This window comes from Condylura cristata, unplaced genomic scaffold (assembly GCF_000260355.1).
Source record: "Condylura cristata isolate star-nosed mole 26May11 unplaced genomic scaffold, ConCri1.0 scaffold00002, whole genome shotgun sequence".
NCBI lineage: Eukaryota > Metazoa > Chordata > Mammalia > Eulipotyphla > Talpidae > Condylura > Condylura cristata.
In genome coordinates this window covers 16,798,819-16,817,588 of record NW_004567103.1, presented here as the reverse complement: position 1 = coordinate 16,817,588, position 18,770 = coordinate 16,798,819, and the positions used below count along the sequence as shown (strand labels likewise).

Sequence of the window (18,770 nt, the reverse complement as noted above, 5' to 3'; positions counted from 1 at the left end):
GATATTTTTGTTTTGTTTTTTGAAACAAAATATGAAAATAATTGATAACAATCTTTTGGCTAAAGACCCAACTTTCAAGCATTTTTTATTCTTCATTTCACAAAATAATCAATACTGTTAATAGCTAAGTCACTAAACTAATCTCATAGTTAGTAAAATCATTTCACAGGTTATATAATATAAAGGAATATTATATATGTGTGTATATTTTTAATCTGGCAGCCACTACAAGAAAAACAAAGGGAAATAATACTGAAGTAAATGCGGAGGGTCTGGAGAAGAAAAACTGGATGAGAAAAAGAAAGCGTGGAGGGCAAAGGAAAGCAAAACGGGGGAAGATAATTTAAATAAAACAAAGTGGAAATAGGACATGTTCGCATAGAAAGTGACAGCCTACAGACATAATTACTGATCAGTCAGTGATTTAAAGACATGATGTGATTGTCCTAATGAATGTCTTAATGAAAACACTCTACCTGAGAGTAAAACATACATGATACATTAACAGACAATTCCATATGAGAAGACATAAACTTGACATTAAGATCTTTCTTAAGCAATATGGTCAAAAGTTAATTGTACATCAAAACGACACAGAAACTAATTTTAAATCTTAGTTTCAATACATTTGAAAAAGAGACAACTACTTTTCCTATCAGCTTCTCTGAGTGTTGTTAGGTAATTATCAACACCTGCTGGGTGATTTAGCCTTCTACTAAAGGTGCGTGTGTAAGCATATTCAAAAGCAGGGTGAGTGATAAAAATTTATTTATAGGTATTTTCTCAAAACAGGTCAAGTTATAACTGCACAAAACATAAATTAAGGTTAAAAGCAAGAGGAAAACTTTTAGGTGAGTTTGTAACAATTAGTGTATTATTTACAATATTCTTTTTAAAAATCAGTATTAGGAACTAATATAAACATTCACTATTTCTGAGTTATTGATATGAATAAAGCATAGTAGCTGGAATTACAGGGTCTTGAAAATTAAAGACAGTCCTTATATAAAAGAACTAAAAATGTACAATGAGGAGGAAGTTGTTATTTTAACAGATGGATATTTATATGGTACATCTGGTCGAGTTCCTTTTTATAGGACAAAATAGCTTTAAACTGACAATTACACATAAAGAACAAAGTTCTTAAGCAGAAAATTGTCAAACATTGAATAAGTTACAAAGTGGTGTTATAAAAATCAACATTCCTGAGGTGTTTGGAAATAACACCCGTTATTTGTCCAGAATCATGTAGGCTTACTGACTGACCCTAAGTCCAAAGACTTTATGATACTGGATGGTTCCTTAAACAGTTATCACTCTATCATTATATAACACAGATATGTTAAACAAATTTTACAAGTATTTTTGGTGATTTACTCAAACACAGAATTATAGGTAAATACATGGTAAATACTAGCAAAGTATTTTGCTCTTTAAAGAACTCAAAGTTATTAATCACTTATAAAATGGGGCCTGCTATCAAGATTTTAAAATGTTATCAATGGCTATAATCAAAATTTAATACATGTAATCACATATAGTAATCAGGGCTTTATACACTAGAATTCATATTTTTCAGTGTAAAAATGTTATTCAGGAACTAATTACATAGGTGAAGAAGGGAAAATTCAACATCACTTTACATATCTGCTGATGTTCAACAAGCCAGGAGGAGACTTGTCAAAATATTTAATAAAATGGAAGGTATTTTAAGTGAGCCAACTGTATTTGTAACTATAAGCATAGAATTTAACTAAGGCAAAAATATCTCTTAGCTTTAGGTTAGACAGCAGAGAAGTAATGTTGGTGCTATGAGGATTATCTGAAAATCTTAACTCATACCTATTTCATTTTATTCAAATCCATTTTAAAAGTTAACAAAAACTAGGGAAAATTGTAAAAGAAAAGTAAAGTGTGGTAGGGCACTATTCTTTAAAGTCTGGTTGTAGTAGATGATAAGCAGCAAAGTCTGGGGAGAAAAGATAACCCACTGTATTTATTAACATGATATATAAGCACAGAGAGACTTAAAGATCAAATTCAGTGACAAAACAAAGTCACAAGTTTACCTTGCAGTAAGCCCCTTCTGAAAGTCAAAAGTCTTGAGTTACTGACTTCCAGGTAGTACTCTGGGTTTTCTTTACCACTTTGAGTTAATTTAATAGATTTATAAATTTATGGGACTACAGCATTTATCCTACACAACAGTGGTAAAAACAGTGCATAGTTTAGAGTCAGACTGTCTTGGTTTGCTTTGAGGCTTTGCCTGTGTGGCTTCTCCAAGTCAGTCTCCTACCTGGAAAAAAGGAATAACTAGCAAGAAGATCCCTTGACCATGTAAAATATACTGAGGGTAGTGACCTGAACACTCAGTTCCTGGCATGCTTTGGTCCCTATTTGATATGTCTATAAAACACTTTCAGCAGAAATGAATATCCACTAAGATTGGATTATGATTCTGGTTAAACATAAGTCTGCCAAATTATTCAAATACGCATAAGCAAATGAAATAACTACAAAAAAGGAAGTTTTCATAAAATCTAATTTCATGAAGATCAATGATTTTTTACAAGGCTAAAAAATCAGAAGTGACAGAGATAATCATAAAAATTAGTGAGTAAATCTTAAAAAGTTACAGCAGTCTGCTGTAGGAACTTTGAGTTCTTAAAGTATAAATGAAATTAAGGATGATACTTTAAGTGTGATTTAGACCAGAAAAATTACAGGGAATCCCGAAAACATGTTCTTCACTGAAAGAAAAGGCCCTGAGTTTATATCAAAAGATATAGTTAAACATCCATTTTTTACTGTAGGGAGCTTTTTTTTATTAAAGGGATTTCCCATGTTATTAAGCTTACTACTATTAATCAGAAATTATCTGGTTTTGTTCATGTGGGATAAAAGGGCTTTAATAAAAGAGCTAATCCAGGGGAAGTGCTTAGCATAGTGCCTAATATTGAGGGAGAGCTTCAGAAATGCCAGCTATTTCTTGCAAATAACCTAACTAGTGAGACTGTACAATTAAAAAAAACCACACGACCTGGTGGTTATCTTCTGAATTATGTAGATAGAATTTCCATCGGAAAATTTCACCTTCTATAAGATCATAACAAGGTTTGAAAATGCTCATATTTAGTGATGTGTCTATCTAAACATATACTGATTCATATATATATATATATGTATATATGTAATATATATATGACTCACAAAATCATTTAAGTGAATATCAGTGCTAGATTTGCTGTTACCAATATAGTAGAGGAAATATTTTCAAATCCAAAATACAGGAAGTAAAAAATGCAATATTAATACTGTAGAACATAATAATAAAATGAAAACAATGAGCGGCATTTTCCAAAGAGGGAAAAACATATTTTCCACTAGTAAAAGTACTCATAAAAAATAAGCAGTTATTAAAGTCATTACATTAACTGAACACCCTACACTAGTGATTCAAGCACTAGTTCCTAAATTTTAAATTGTGGCATATTCTCTGCCTCCATAGCTATTCTCACCCTTCTTTGTGCTGCTCCTGCAAAAATAAAGAAAATTAATTTCTATTGGTTTCATCAATAGGCACTTTTGTCTTCTGGAACCTGGTTAGCATCAGCTATTGTAAAGCAATGCTAGGACAGGAGGGTCGAAGACGTGAGGTAAAGTTATTTAATCTTCACACAGGATAGTAGGAGTACATTCCTCTACTGAATGTCAGTTTAAAACTGCTTTTTTAACTCTATCCCTTTACTCCTTTGACATTCTACTAATGACAGCCCATTGTGCTTCCACCATTCTTTTCTGGTCTCATTTATGCCTGAGTATTCTCCTTTAAGTATTATTAGTCCATTTATGGATATTCTAAATTTCTCCCACTTGAGTGTCTCACTGCTTTCCCATCTATGGGATCTATCGGTGAATCAATCCATGATTCACAGTAATAGTAAAATCACCTAAGATCCCACAGTCAGAATGGCATTCTGGCACTGGGTTATTTGAGTTTGAAGAGAACAGGATGGTCTTGTTCCCATTTAGCAGGTGGAATACTAGTAATCCTAGGCATTGCTAGTGACATTATTAGTAACATTATCAGTAACATTATCACTGGTGATAGCATGGAATAATGGGTACATGCAGAGTAAGGCTTAAGGAACTGTAGCATTTACACTCTAAAGCAACAACGTCAACGATGTGCAGTGTGAAGACTGTGGTGTGGCATGACTACTTCTGATGCCTTTAATAAACACAATGGAGAAAGGACAAATTCAAGACCCCCATATGCTCAAGTCAGAACAGAGGTGAACTATCAGAAAGTTTCTCTGTTGATTTTAAAAGGTCTTCTGTACAAAAGCCTCAGCTCAAACAAGAATACATACACCAGAATCTCACTAGAAGGGTGGTGGAATTGCTGTCCAAAATAAAATGGCAATACCACTAGGTCTTGACAATGGAGTGATAATGTGATAGGAAAGTGATACAACCCTATCGAGTACTGAAGAAATTCAGAATTGAACCCCCAAACACTCCTAGTCCTGTGAAGGACTAGGATGACAGAAACCTAGTCCTTCACATGCTCCGTTTTTCCATCTAAGGAGACCAACATACTATAAATCAACACTCCCATATATTAGTAGTAAGAAGACTGTTCAATTGTTACAGATAGGTGGGAACCTACTTACAGAATGATAATTCTTATTGCCGCTCACTATGTCCAGGTGCTTAACAAATTAGGGCCAATTATAAAAAATGAAGTCCTAATCCAGGAGGTAACAGCCTATAAATAGAAAGAACTGCACACTTTGCCAATGTGTCAGCATGAATCTAGCTAACATGTAAGGGAATGGATTGATGTTTAAGGGTTGTATATGATTAATAGTTAAAATATTAAACTGGGTCAAGTTTATCAATATAGACCCATTCACCTGGGAACTGGGATTTAAATTACTTTGAGCAGGTGAGAGTAACAAGTTAATTGAATTCTTGATTTGATAATGATTTATATAGTAAAAAGTTGAAATAACAGATTCTGATACAACAAAAAAGTAAAAAAAATTAAGTTCAGTATGAATCACCCTAGTGAGTCCTCTTTTAAATATACCCCTGGAAAGACCTGTAAGATACCACAACTCACCAAACAATTACCTCTGCTAAGGGAGAACTCGTGTGTCTGAAGCTTTATAATGACTTTCTCCCCTAGGCTGGAGAGAACAATGATAGCTATTTCAAAGAAATTTGGACTCCTGATTATAATATACATGTGATTTCAGAGTGGGAAAGGCTGCATGTTCGGAAATAACTTCAGGAAAGTACAGTTATCTTAAGTCACAGGGACAGGGATGTATGATAATTAGTTTTTGTGCCAGAGTGCTATGGCAGTGGGTAACCCATTCTGAAGGCCCCAAGAATGAAAGAGATAGTTAGACCGCCAAGCTATTCCTGGAACTTACACAGAAGGAAAAGATCTACATCTTGTAGGCAAAAGCCCAACTTTACTCACCACTGAGGGGTGGATGCTCTTTGGCTCACTGCTTAGATGTACAAATATTAGCAGACCCAGATACACATAATTTTAGGAAGAGTCTGAGTCTCCTTGGAAAGGGCCTTGATACCTGGTTATAGAGAGATGCTATGAATCTTCCTCTAAGGAGTTCCAGAATGCCTGTGGTCATTTGCAAGGCTGACTGTGCACTGAGGATTAGAACATACAAAATCTTTGCAAAGGTTATCAGATCTATCAGATTTTCTCCAAATTTACCCTGCACTTCCCAGATACCAAAATGCCACCATGCTGCACCAAAGTGGGGTTTATGGAGGTGAAGATATGTATGAAGACTCTACTCAAGTCCCTCTTATAGTATGGTGGGGCTATGTACATTTTGTAATGCAAACATCTTTCCATTGCTGCTCTGACCCCTTGATGGAGAGCTATGATAAAGAGCAAAATCCAATGTCTGGCAACAGAAATATGAGTCACATATACTAGTATAATTTTCCATTAACCACATTTGATGAGGTGAAATTAATCTTAACATTTTTATTAAATCAGCAATATCACTGCAACATGTGGCACTAGCCATCTTTAGGTACATACCAGCCACATGTAGTTAGTGGTTACTCTGCTGGAGAACAAGGCTCTGGTGATATCACCTTTAGTTTTAGAGAGAAAACTAAAATGGAAAGATATTGGGATGATGATTCCTACAACATGCACACTTGAATTACCTGTTGGGTTAATGTAAGACCTAGACATTTCTGTGGATGAATGCACATTTAATTATATCAAAAGGGCAAATTCAGATGCGGTTCTAGCTGTAGTACAGCAAGTCCTTGAATGACATTATTGTTTATCAATGTTTTTTCATTGTAATGTTGATAGAAATAAATACGATTCTGTCAGGGACAGGACACGGTCTATGTAGTGTTTGCATGTTCTCCCCATGTCAGCTCGGATACTCCTGTTTTCTTCGCTTCTCCAAAGATGGGCACTTTTGTTGTTATGTCTCAGTTTTCTCTGCCTCAGTGTGTGTGGGTATGTTTGAGTGTACCTGGAATTGGAAGGTTAGCCTGTCCAGGGCTGAATCCTACCTTGTGCCTGAGCTGCCAGGATACGCTCAGGCCATGTGTGACTTTAAGCTGGAACAAGAAATGAATGACTGAATGAATGAATGAATACAAATGATTGTTTAATATTAGAAAGGTCTGGATCTTGATTTAGAAACTTGGTAATATTTCTGTGGCTAGAAATATGACATAATTTAACTCTGTTTGTATCATTTTCCCCTATATTAAAACTGGGTTGTCCTATACATTATTTTGCTTAAAGTTGGAGGTTTCAAAAACCTATAGACGATTGTTAGTGAGGTTTAGTTGAATCTTTACTAGAGCATATTAGCACGGCCCCTAACAGCAGGTATGGAGCCACTGACTTCATTTCTTTTTAAAATATCAACAAAGGTAACTAGAAGCAGTTTGTCTTCTCATTGCAATGACAGCTTACGTGCCCTATCTTACATTACTGCTAGATCAGCCTCCTCTATTTGTCATTATGTAGTTGGAAGAAATCTATTTATCTTGGTATCTCACAAAACATCAAGCTACCATGACATTCATGGCTGTGTTGACTAGACATAGTGAACAGGAAATAGTAAACACCTAAAATATATATAAGTGATAAGCAAGGATAAGCGATAATCTCCACAGAGTTGGGAGACATGCAGCATTGGTGAAGTGTTTTGAGCCCAGTGGCCTGGACATGCTACAATATAACCTTTATAATAAATGATAAATTCCTGCAACTTGCACCTTTCATAATAAAAAAGGAGGCATAAAATGTGGTACCATCCTTGGATTCTGAAAGCAAGATATACCACATTTGGCATGCTGCATATACTAGGCAACCCACCAGATTGTCAATGTTGCGAGCAGGCTGGGGCAAGAAAAGGATCTGAGTATATTCTGCTTTTATGAAAGTTGCCATCTACCTTTAGCTGTAAGATCCAGCAAAGCTGTGATTCTGGGAAATGTCTGTGGTCGACAGAGCAGCTCTGTGATCTCTCTGTGTTAGCAGAACCATCAGTAAACAGATCCTGATGGTTCTGAAGTAACGATAGTTGATTTATGCCAACAGCTATTCTTCATTTGAAAAACAGTTCCTAATTTGCTAATGGCCTCTGGTGAAGATTAAGTATTGGTCCATGTAATTCCTAATGGTTACATAGTCCAAAGTCCAACAAAAGAGACAGCTGCTATCGGATGCAACTTATAAAATTAAGAATTGACTAAGACCATTTCATTGTTAAATGAAACTGGAACCATGTAGGTTGAGAAGCCCATGTATACTTCATGTAGCTCAAGTGTCCCTATTAACTGCTACTACTGCTCACTGTCTCTCCTTCCAGTCGACACAGGACTTCACGGAGAGTTCTCCATGATCAGTTAGTAATGAAACTATATGCACCTGATTTGTAAGTGGATTGCATGGTATTGGTACCAGCTGTGACTGCTGGGTTACAGGTTTACTGAGGGAAGCTGAAATACAGTAGTGAAAAAATAATCCCCAGCAGACTTTCAGATTATACATTCTGCATGGAAGGGAAGATAGCTAAGATGATGGTATGGCCTCATGTCAAGGATTCGAAAGAACAAAACTAGAAGATTGATGACAGTCTGGAAAAACGTTTTATGGATACACCTCTCAGAATTGGTACAAATATGACTATGTAGTCGAGAGAGCATCCACTATGAAGAAGGTTCTTAGTAATCCTAACAAGGTCAGCTAATGATAATCCACTTCATGGATGTCTGTTAGATTCTTACCCTAGCTACACTGGTGCTTGCTTAAGATGAGGGTCCATATACAAAGTGGTAATGAGAGTAGAAATGGAATCTATGGGTTCAACAACATGGATTCTATCCTCTCTGTAACTGATTCAAAGACCACCATTGCTGAGTTCACAGCTTTTCCATGCTAAGTCCCTGATACAGCAATGGAGAGTAAACCAATCAATTGGTGGAGGGCAGATTACATTTGAGTCCTTCCAACTTGAAGGAGGAAGAAATTTATGCTGTTAAGAATCAGTATATAGTCAGAACACAGAATTATTTCCTTTTACTTCAATACTTTTTCAAACTCTTACATGTACAGACCTAACAGGATATCTTAACAATTACCATAATAGCTCTTATAATATTACTTTCAACCAGAAACTCATTTTATGGCAAAATCAGTACAACAATGGGTTGAAGCTTATACATTTCTTTGTTCATATTTCATACCCCATCATCTAGAATCAACTGTCTAAGTGGAGTGATTGAAATGGGTTACCATTGGTATGTATGGTTGCTAGACATTTGGGTATGTTGTACAGGATATGACATATACTTTAAGCCATTTGCAGCATGGCCAGAATGCATGCATCTAAGAACAAAGAGATTAAGATAGGAATGGCTACAATACAAATACATCAAGTAATACATTTAAAGAATTTTTACTTTTGCCCTGAAATCAAGAGATGAATGGCTTTGTAGATCTCAGTGCCCAAGAGTAGAATGTTTCCACCAGGTAAGAGAGTTCTGGTGTATGGTACTGGAAGCTGACCCCACTCTCTGGCTGTTTGTTGCATGCTAAGCTGCTGACCTTCAGGAAAGTGACTACTGACTAGTTAGTTTTCCAAATGACCAACTTGATTTGGGGTTGTTGCTATATGATATTAGCAAGGATAACTATGTTTGCAACTGAAGAAATGTACTGGGGTAAACCATTTAAAAACTGCAAATCCTGGTTTTAGAAATACTAGAGCAATCAAGGAAGGCAGAACTTACAGGAACTCTTGGGTCATCTACAGATAAAGAATGTTGTCCAGACCAGGTGCTATGATGAGTATGAATAAGGGGAAGACAGCATTTGTAGTGGAAGAAGAAAATTATAATGAGTTTTTGACCAATTACATAAGCTTGGGCATTAAGAAGCTATGTTTTATTTTCTATTATGAAAAGTATTGATAGTAACTAATATTTTAAATTCTAGTTGGAAATATTACTGATTTGATATCACCCCTTGATGATGCAGGGGTTGGATGATTCAACCCTCCAATTTTCTTTCTTCCCTTCCTATCTCCTATCACTTTACTAGCTTCCTTCGGATAGTGAATTTGGGTATGCTATTTATATATACATATATCTGCAAGACTCAAGATTTGGCACTGTGCATTTATAGGGGCCATGTCTTTTTTTCTAAACTTAAAAGTAGTAATATATTTACAAAATGGATGCTCAACATAAACAGCTTTGTTTTATACCCGCAAACTTTACAATTACATAGAACCACTTAAATGATGTTAAGTCTCTGATCAGGCCAAAGCCTACTGTGGGGGGGTAAAATCTTTTCCTCCCTTTACTCTTAGTCATCCTACAGCATCCAGAGAGGTTATGACTCACTTGCATAAAGATGCTGACTGCAGCTGCCCAGCTCAATCTAGCACAAAACCCAAATTGTCCTTACTTCTAAACACCACTCACAGTGAGGAGTCTATTAGAAGAACAAAAAGGAAATCAAGGAAACAGATACCCAGATGACAATCAAGCACTAGCAGAAAAGTCAACCAGGCATTGAACCAGGGAAAGTAACCTATGTGTACCAGATCAATTGGTAATGAATTAAATAAAAGATGTTTGAAGTTGTATTCTTGCTTATTCAAAATCATACAATAGATATGTTCATAAAAACTATGGTTTGTACAATCTTTTTCAACTCAAAATACTTTAGTAGAGTCAGCTGAAGGAAATATCTGTCATATCTTAGCAATATATTTTAAGAAATACTTTTAATAATGTAACATTACCACTTTAAGATATAATTTGCACAGCACAGTGAAAAAAATATGAAACATTATGGTGGAAATAAGTAAATCAGTAAAGATAGTCAACTGAGATTCATTTGGATTTCTAATCATTCTCTCTCTTTTATGTACTATGTCCTGGCATTTTTAAGTAAAACATCAAAGTTAATAAACAAGGGAAGATAAGATGGAATATAAAATATGCAAAAAATTACATTTCTAACTAGTAAAATGTTTTCTACATTAGAAATAGTTCCCACTGAAGTCCCAAACTGGATAATCTACAGTCAAAGACTATCACAGCTTTTATATCCTCTATGATAACATTAGCATGTAGCTGACTTTTTACTAGGTTTTTAATTATCCTAGATTAAATGTAACTACTATTAATTATTGCAAAGTTATTAAAAATCAGAGCATTGATATAACAGCTGTTTCCTTTCTTCGACTCCTTTATGCCAAGTCTAAAACAGAAGGGTCATATGTATCCTGAAAAACTGATCAATCATTCAAAGGACACAAAATATTGTCTAGCTCATTTTTAGCTGTTTACTGAAGCTCTAAGTTGCTTGAATTACTCTACAGCGCTCTTTTGAAGTTTCACATTAGCTTTCTTCTCAAATAGTTGGTGACACTTACCAGAGTGGGTCCTGAGGTGTCCTGTGAGGGCGTCCCTTCTTCTACAGGCATAGCTACAGAAAGGACATTTAAACGGCTTCTCTCCAGAGTGTAACTTTATATGTCTCAGAAGATTGCCCTTCTGAGTAAAAGAAGCTCCACACTGGTTACAGTGGAAAGGACGTTCACCTATGGAAAGGAAAAGATGTGAGAAATATCAAGTGGGGTATGCACAAGTGATTAATTTGCCACATACTGGTAAAAAAAAAAAAAACAGTTCTTTCTGTTGAGAATGCTCATTTCATTTAAACCTTTATCTTTATAGGTTCACCTAGCTAATACCAAATTCTCAAGTCTTAGGTCACATCCCATTTCCCCTCCTCACATAAATTCTACATGATTCCTGCCACGACACAAAAGAGAAACAATACCATTGATCATTGTTTGAACCACTACCTACCTGTCACCATGTGGCTGAGTTTACTAGTTCCCTTTAGTATAGTGCTTCATTCTTTATAATGACATTGCTACTTTGGTATGAAAAACTTCAGTTTACAAATGAAACTGAAGTTCAAGTATGAAAGTATCTTATTATAGCCATAGAGCTATTAAATTATTAAGTTTGAAGGCTAATAATTTAAATCTTGGTCAGAATTATCATAAAAATCATTATCTCTTTATTGTATCATGTTATCTCTTTAAAAATCACAGAAATTTTGAGTTGAAAGGACCATTAGTCTAATTCTTTCATTTAGTTTGATTGTTTCCTTATCAGGGGGCCAAAGATAGTCAATCTTTGACCTAGTTACATATCTTATTTCAAAAAAAAACAAAAAAAAAAACAAAAAAACAAACTCCATACTAGTCCAGGTCTTTCAATTCTCTGAGTTAATGGCAATGAAACCTTTAGCAAAATGTTTTTATATATCAGGGAAATTACAAAGATACTGTTCATCTATATATTTGGCTGCAAAAATCATTTGCTGATTAGGTATCTTTTCTTCTTCTGCTGACTCTGCTATCCATTATTTAAGCCAGAAATATGAGTTCAATCTCTTGCCATCATTGGCTCTCACCAATGTCATAAAACATAAAAATATAGTTAATGAAGCTGTAAAATTAGCAATTAGGGTCAAACTGGTAACATTATGAAACCATGGGAAAGATACATTGTCTATCTCTAAATATAAAATTAAATAAATTAAAAATTAACATAAATGGTACAAATGTATATTTTAAAAAGCTTAAAGTTTAGATAATGAAAATAAAATTTAAAAATCTATTTTGGTTAATGTGAACCATTTTTTAACTTGAGGGTTGATGATTACTACAATTTTAATTTTTAAAAAATTCACACTAAATGATCATGTTTTATACCTTTAACTAAAAAAATTCAAAATAATAGTGAATAATGAAACCTTAATGTATATTTTTGGTCTTTAACATGATGCAAAGAATTGTTCTTTTTATTAAAATTAAGAGACAACAGAGATAAACTGTGCTCATATGTTAGCAGCTACCACTGCACATTCTATCAAAAGATTTGTTACAAAGACTAATGATAGTAAATAATCAATAGATCAGATATATCATGAATACCATAGTATGTGTTCAGCTTGAAACTTAATTTGAGATATATACCAAAATAAAAGTGTAATCTGTGTATGTGTGTGTGTCTGTTTTGAGAGTTAAGGTATTTTTCTTAGAAAATCTGGAGATCTCATGAACCAAGGTTATAAGAAGCCCTATACTGAGATTATTAATGAAAAAAGATTATCCATCAGTTAAAGTTATCTTAAATTTTATATTATTTAACCTACATGATTCACTTGGCAAAGTTGTAAAAATTATATCAACACTAACTAAAATTTCAAAGAAAATACTTTTAAAAGAAAACAACTTTACCTAAAACCTCTCATATGAAATTTTACAAAATAACACAATTTTAAAATAAATCCAATTGTGACAAGTTTATTTTTACACATACACTTCTTAATTCTTTAACTTTTTTTCCCCAATAGAATAACAGTCTCCAACTTTTTAAAAATAAATTTTCTTCATTCCATCACTGTGGTGGAATCAGTAATCAGAAATTAAATGAAAAGAGGCACTTCTGTATTAAAGTAACTTTTTAGAAAATAGGAAATTAGCAAATGTAAATTACACTTTCATAGTGGATATTTTACTTTATTTTAAAAAAGTTTCCCAGGAAATAGCAAATTAAATGCAGTAACTTTAATATTACATTATTGTGGTAAACAAAAATATTTGAACTCATTCCGACTTTGGAAAATATTAATACATAATGCAACTTCCATTAAGCTTCCTATAGTGTTTGGAATGAAGTATTTTATAAATTGATAAAACTGAGTTTTACGAGGCTGACATGGTAATTTAGATTTACATTTACAAAGTATTAAAGGTATTTTCAAGGATAAGAATTAAGTCTGAATCCATATGATCACCCTTAAAGAGGTAGGAGAAATGAAACGAGATCTGAGTCCATCGATAGTACATCTGAATGTGTAAGTCATAGGGTGGAGGTGTTTGCTAATTGTATTCCCAGGCTTCTGGGAGCTAAAGAAAGAAGCACAATGAAGTCGAGAACTCCTGTTCTCAGTTTAGGTAAAAGGTATAGGGTGATGATAGTAATGCATTTTGATTTGAACTATATGAAATTTAAAAAATACTGAGCTGCTTGACAAAATTCCTGATCTCAAGTTGATTTACTTTTGGGTACTAATGTTATGGCTTTACATATTTTGAGTTGAAATAAGCTAAAGATTTCTTAATGTCTTGTTTATATAAAATGAAAAGTATTTGAACTACCACATGAATGCTAAAAATGAAAAAAGTGTTTAACCTAATGGGTATTTTTCAAAGGCATATATATCATTGTATTGTAGGAATCATCCAAATAGTAGTCACGTGCAAATACTTTGAAGAACAGATCAAAAATAAGCAAACTGACATTTTCCTAAAAGAACATCCCTGTCAAATGTTGGCAATCTTTCTCAAATGTTGTAGGATTTTCCTGACCAAGGCATTATAGAGATATGTTTAAAATTATCTGATAGAGATAAAGCCATATCAATCACCCATATTGTCCATGTAACTTGAAAAAATACATCAATTATTTTTAAAACTTTTTTTTAATGAATAGATTGAATTACCTGGTCTTTTTTGAGTTTGCATAAACCTTGTCTAAAATAATATTAATCCTGTCCTTTTCAAACTTAATTAAAAAAAAATTCAGGAAAATCCCACAAATCAACTAAATACATTAGTGACATTTCAGAGCAGTCCAGTTTTAAAAAAAAAATCATGTAAGCTATTGTATCTGTAATAGTTACTCTCCCACGGAGGGGCACAAAGGACTGGACCCAGGAGAACAATTAAGATGAGGTTTTGTTGCCTCATTTCCAGTCTCATCTTTTTTGTTCTTTTTTTAAACCAATCTACAAAAGTTCTTGAGGGCCAGTTTGAATTATTGACTGGATAAAGTTATTGTTCTTATTATACAGTAAGTTATACTGCAAAATTCTATGTACTTTCATAAGCACAAATACCTAGATCCATCTTTAAATATTCATATGAAATGCCAAGTATAGAAACATTAGTTTGCTTTGGTGAATCAGAGCGAGGGCTTCCTATGGTGGATGGAACACCACCTGGGAATATGAAAAATCCCAAGCACATGGAGAGAGGAAACCAACAAGAGAGTGACTCCACAAAGCTGTAAAATATGGGGCCCAAAATTAAAAAGTTACAGGGATAAGAGAACTGTACATCAAGGGGAAATAAGGATATCATATATTTATGTTTCAATCAATTTGTGTTAGTGCAAAACTTTTACCCCTATATCTCCTCCCTATATTGCCAGTGAAGAGTGCCTGGAGTATCCGATGACAATATTACCTGATTACCTACTAAAGTTGCAATACCAACAAAATAAGTCATTAACAAGACTCTGGAATTGGTACTTTAGTAGGATATGAAAGAGAAAGAAGAAGAAGTGAATTAGATTTGATACTCCATGTCATTTTAATGAATTGTTGATTGTGTACCTTTTTCACTATTAATTTTATTACTTATTCTAGGAACTAAAAGGCACAAACAGATATTTCCAGGGGCTTTATAAAGATTCAAGATAATGCCTTTTGTATAAATAACCAGTGTAAAGTGCAGTTTTAAAATGAACGAATTAGTTCATATCATTTAGTAGAAAACACTTGTTTTTTCTTTTCCAATCTTGTGTGTGTTTTTTTTTTCCAATCTTGATTAAAGAAATACAAACCCAGACTTTTCTATTCTCAAATAGTACTAAAACAGAGTTGAATATGTCATGACCCTCTCAGATGTACAAACTGGGTCATCTGAAAGATACATTAAAATAACTAATTTAAAGATACATCACAAGTAAAAGGTAAACAATGTATTGTAGATATCACTCCTCTATGAATGTCTATTGATATCAACAAAAATCTTCTATATCTGAAGAAAATTTAATAATTTTCACAATACTGCATCAAACATTTTAATAAGTTTATAGATTTCTAAGAGACTTTAAATGGTTCAGTTCATTCTCCTTGCCTTTACCACTGAGTAAAATCCCTCATTAATATGGCTTGTTGAAATCTCTATATTTAGACAACTTTTACAAATCAATGATTTTCAGAATCAAAATAATTAAATTCTACTATAGTAGTAAATACCAAATGAAGAGTAGAGTAGGTACATAATTATTCTATTTACAAACCCATAATCCTCACAAAAATCACTGTAGAAAACCAAAAACTGATTAATTTTCAACAGTACATACTCAGGTTCTTTCAGTGATCTTTAACTCAGAAAACAAAAGGTTTATTGCATATTTTACAAAAATTGTTTTTTATAATGTTTTTCCAGTCTGAAAATGAACATTCTCTACAATTCAACTAAAAGTCATTAAATTTTGCTTAGATTATATGCTGCTAGGTGGGAGAAATTATACATTTGAATTAGGGTTATCTTCCTCAATAAAATAACTGTAGTATAATACATTATAGTTTTATGGGACTCCTCTTTGAGAACTACAGCTATATTTTTATAAGCATAGGAGAAAAGTAGACTCATTTTATAATCTTTTCCTTTTTTTCTTATGAAATGTGACACTAAGCTTGATATTTTAATTCTTCCATGAGATATTATTCAAAATTAATGTTAAAATATTGTGATAGTATAAAAAAATAAAATGATATTATTTAACAGAAAATTCAAAACAAAGCAAAAAGTAAAAAGCAAAATTAAAGTATATGGGGGATTCTTTAAAGCAAATGAAGAGAGCACTGATTTCAATATGTTACTTCTCACTGTAATTTTTAAAGTATCAGTTATGTTCATATTTTATCATAAATAATTGTATAGTGACCAATCAAGCACAGCAGGTGTAAATAATCCAGTCTGGACATCAGAAATATTGGTTCTAGCCTCACAATGCCCTTAACTACATAGGGCTAGTGAACAAACCACTTGACTATTTAGGATTCAGATTCTTCATGTGTAGATGAGGAGTCTGAACTAAAAAGACTTCAATATACCTTGTATCTCTAATGTTTTATGACCTACTTATTAAATTGAGTATTTAGAAATCAGTCTTTTAAATAAATTATTGTGATTTTTCTCTTTCAAATAAGCATTATATTTTAAAACTGAGATATATTATTTGTATTTTGCTACACATTATACTTTATATTATAGTTAAAGCTATCATTATCTTTAAATCAATTTTCATACTATGATTTTGAAACTTTTAAAGAGTCAGTGATCTGCCTATCTTACCACAATCTCCTTTATGGTTTGAAAAGTTTTTCATTAATATTACCAAAGGATTTGAAGAGATTTGAATAAGATCTTTTCCTCATTTGGCTGTTTTGTTATAATGCTCAAGTATCTAAATGTATGTATTAAATCAGTCTAAGGTCTCTTTCTTCACCCTGTTTACACATCCCCAGCTACAAATCTCCTTCTATGAGTTATAATAAAATGTTACAGGAAGATGGCTGCATCCTTGAACTGGGAAAAGTGTCTGCCTACTACAAAGACTCATAGTAGGCAAAGATTGATTGGAAATCTTATTCCAAAAAGTAAACTAGATAAGTTGAAAATGATCCATTCCTATAAAAATGCATGAGTACCATTTTATAGTATAAACTCTTCACTAGCAAACTATATTACCTGCCCATGGGCATAGTAAAATATGTATAGAAATAGAAAAAGATTAAGTTACACCATGAAATTCTCCTATACCTTTTGAACCCTTATCATATTATTGCTATATTAAGAACTGTGGAAACTGAATCCCAAACTTCTTTTCTGATATGCTATTCAGATTTGAAGGGTGGAAGTCAAGACCCAGGCTACTCTCTGCTTTTCAGCAATCCAATACTAGCAGAATTCTGAAAAGGTAGTTTCACCATTGCCACCCCTGAATAAAAAGGAAAGAGAATAGGTGTCAGGTAATATCAACATCAGATGTCACAGGCAGTCATCAGGTTATTCTTTCAGCTGCTTACCAGTGTGACTCCTTTTATGTACCATAAGCACATTGGGCCCAATGCAAACCATGCCACAGACGTCACATTTCAGTTTACCATTCGGAAGCCGGATTCCTCCCTCGCCTTGAAGCTCCTGGACTTTCCTGTTGTCAGCCACCTCGCTGTTCTCAATTAGGGGTTCTTCTAGGCTGCTACCCTCATCATGGCCCCTGATTTCATCTTCACGGCTCAGGGGTTTCCTGTCACACTCTTCATCACTCTGCATTTCTAGCTTTACTGAATTTGCTGTAATTAAAAAGAGACAAAAAAATTAACACATGTTACATGTTGTTGTCTACATATTTTCCCACCCACTGCCATCCTATTAACATGGTTGGAAATAATATATTAAGTAGAACACAATTCCTTACCAACTGCAATGTTAATATATGCTGTGCTAAATAATATTCTAATGAAACTTTAGCATGAAAGTTAAGCTGGCTCAGGAAAGCTCTAGATAAACATAACGACATATAATCTGCACATATTATTTCTTTAGTTCAGTTGCACACTTTCAAAGTAAGTCTTAAAATAATTCTGGTATTGGTTTTTGAATTTGTCACTAAATCTACTTAGGATGAGATAGAATTATGGAAAAGAGATTAGTATACTGTTCAAATTCACTGAGGCATGCCTCCTTACATGGAAGGAAGGAAGGAAGGAAGGAAGGGAGGGAGGGAGGGAAGGAAGATAGAGGCAGATTTCCTATTCTGTTTCATTTCAGAAAACTTATGTAGACCTGCTTCTGAACAGAACAAGAAAATAACTTGGGACCTTAGTAAGAAGGCGCACTGTCAAGAAAAACATCCTAAAATCAAACTGAACACATATATGCTTATACACAAACTGAACACACAAAAATTTAGCTGTATAAAGGTAAGGGCAGAGGGCCCTCCCTCGTGGTGCAGCAGGTTAAAGCACAGCACTAAGAAGCTAAAGCCACTTCAGCATGAGTTTGATTCCCCGCCCGCCCCAGAGGAGACCCTCATGGTGCGGCAGACCTCTCCTGACCCACCCGCTGCTCCCCTCAGCAGTGTATTTCATCAATCTGCCTGTTCTGCTCCCCACTCTGTCTCTGGTGAATCCTCTCACCACGCCTGTGCCTCTAGTCTGTACCCCAGTTCTGCATGCATCAATAAATAAATCTTAAAAAAAAAAAAAAAGGTTAGGGCAGAATGCAAAGAAATCACACGTTCTTAGCTATTCTGCTTTCTTTTAATATGAAAAAAAAATCCCTATAGAA

The 18,770-nt window shown here is 33.8% G+C and overlaps 1 protein-coding gene across 4 annotated transcripts in view; it reads right to left on the bottom strand.

Annotated features, from left to right (window-relative positions):
• Positions 1–18,770, bottom strand: part of IKZF2 (IKAROS family zinc finger 2 (Helios)) — a 149,169-nt gene that overhangs the window by 35,262 nt on the left and 95,137 nt on the right. For 3 of the 4 annotated variants that reach the window (XM_004674326.1, XM_004674328.2, XM_004674327.2), the window contains 2 exons: positions 17,585–17,773; positions 10,974–11,141 (listed from right to left, as the gene is read on the bottom strand). In XM_004674326.1, coding sequence (XP_004674383.1) covers positions 10,974–11,141; positions 17,585–17,773 — 357 coding nt within the window. Of the gene's footprint in view, positions 1–10,973; positions 11,142–17,506; positions 17,774–18,770 lie in introns of all 4 variants that reach the window. The other variant, XM_004674325.2, reaches the window with a different exon arrangement.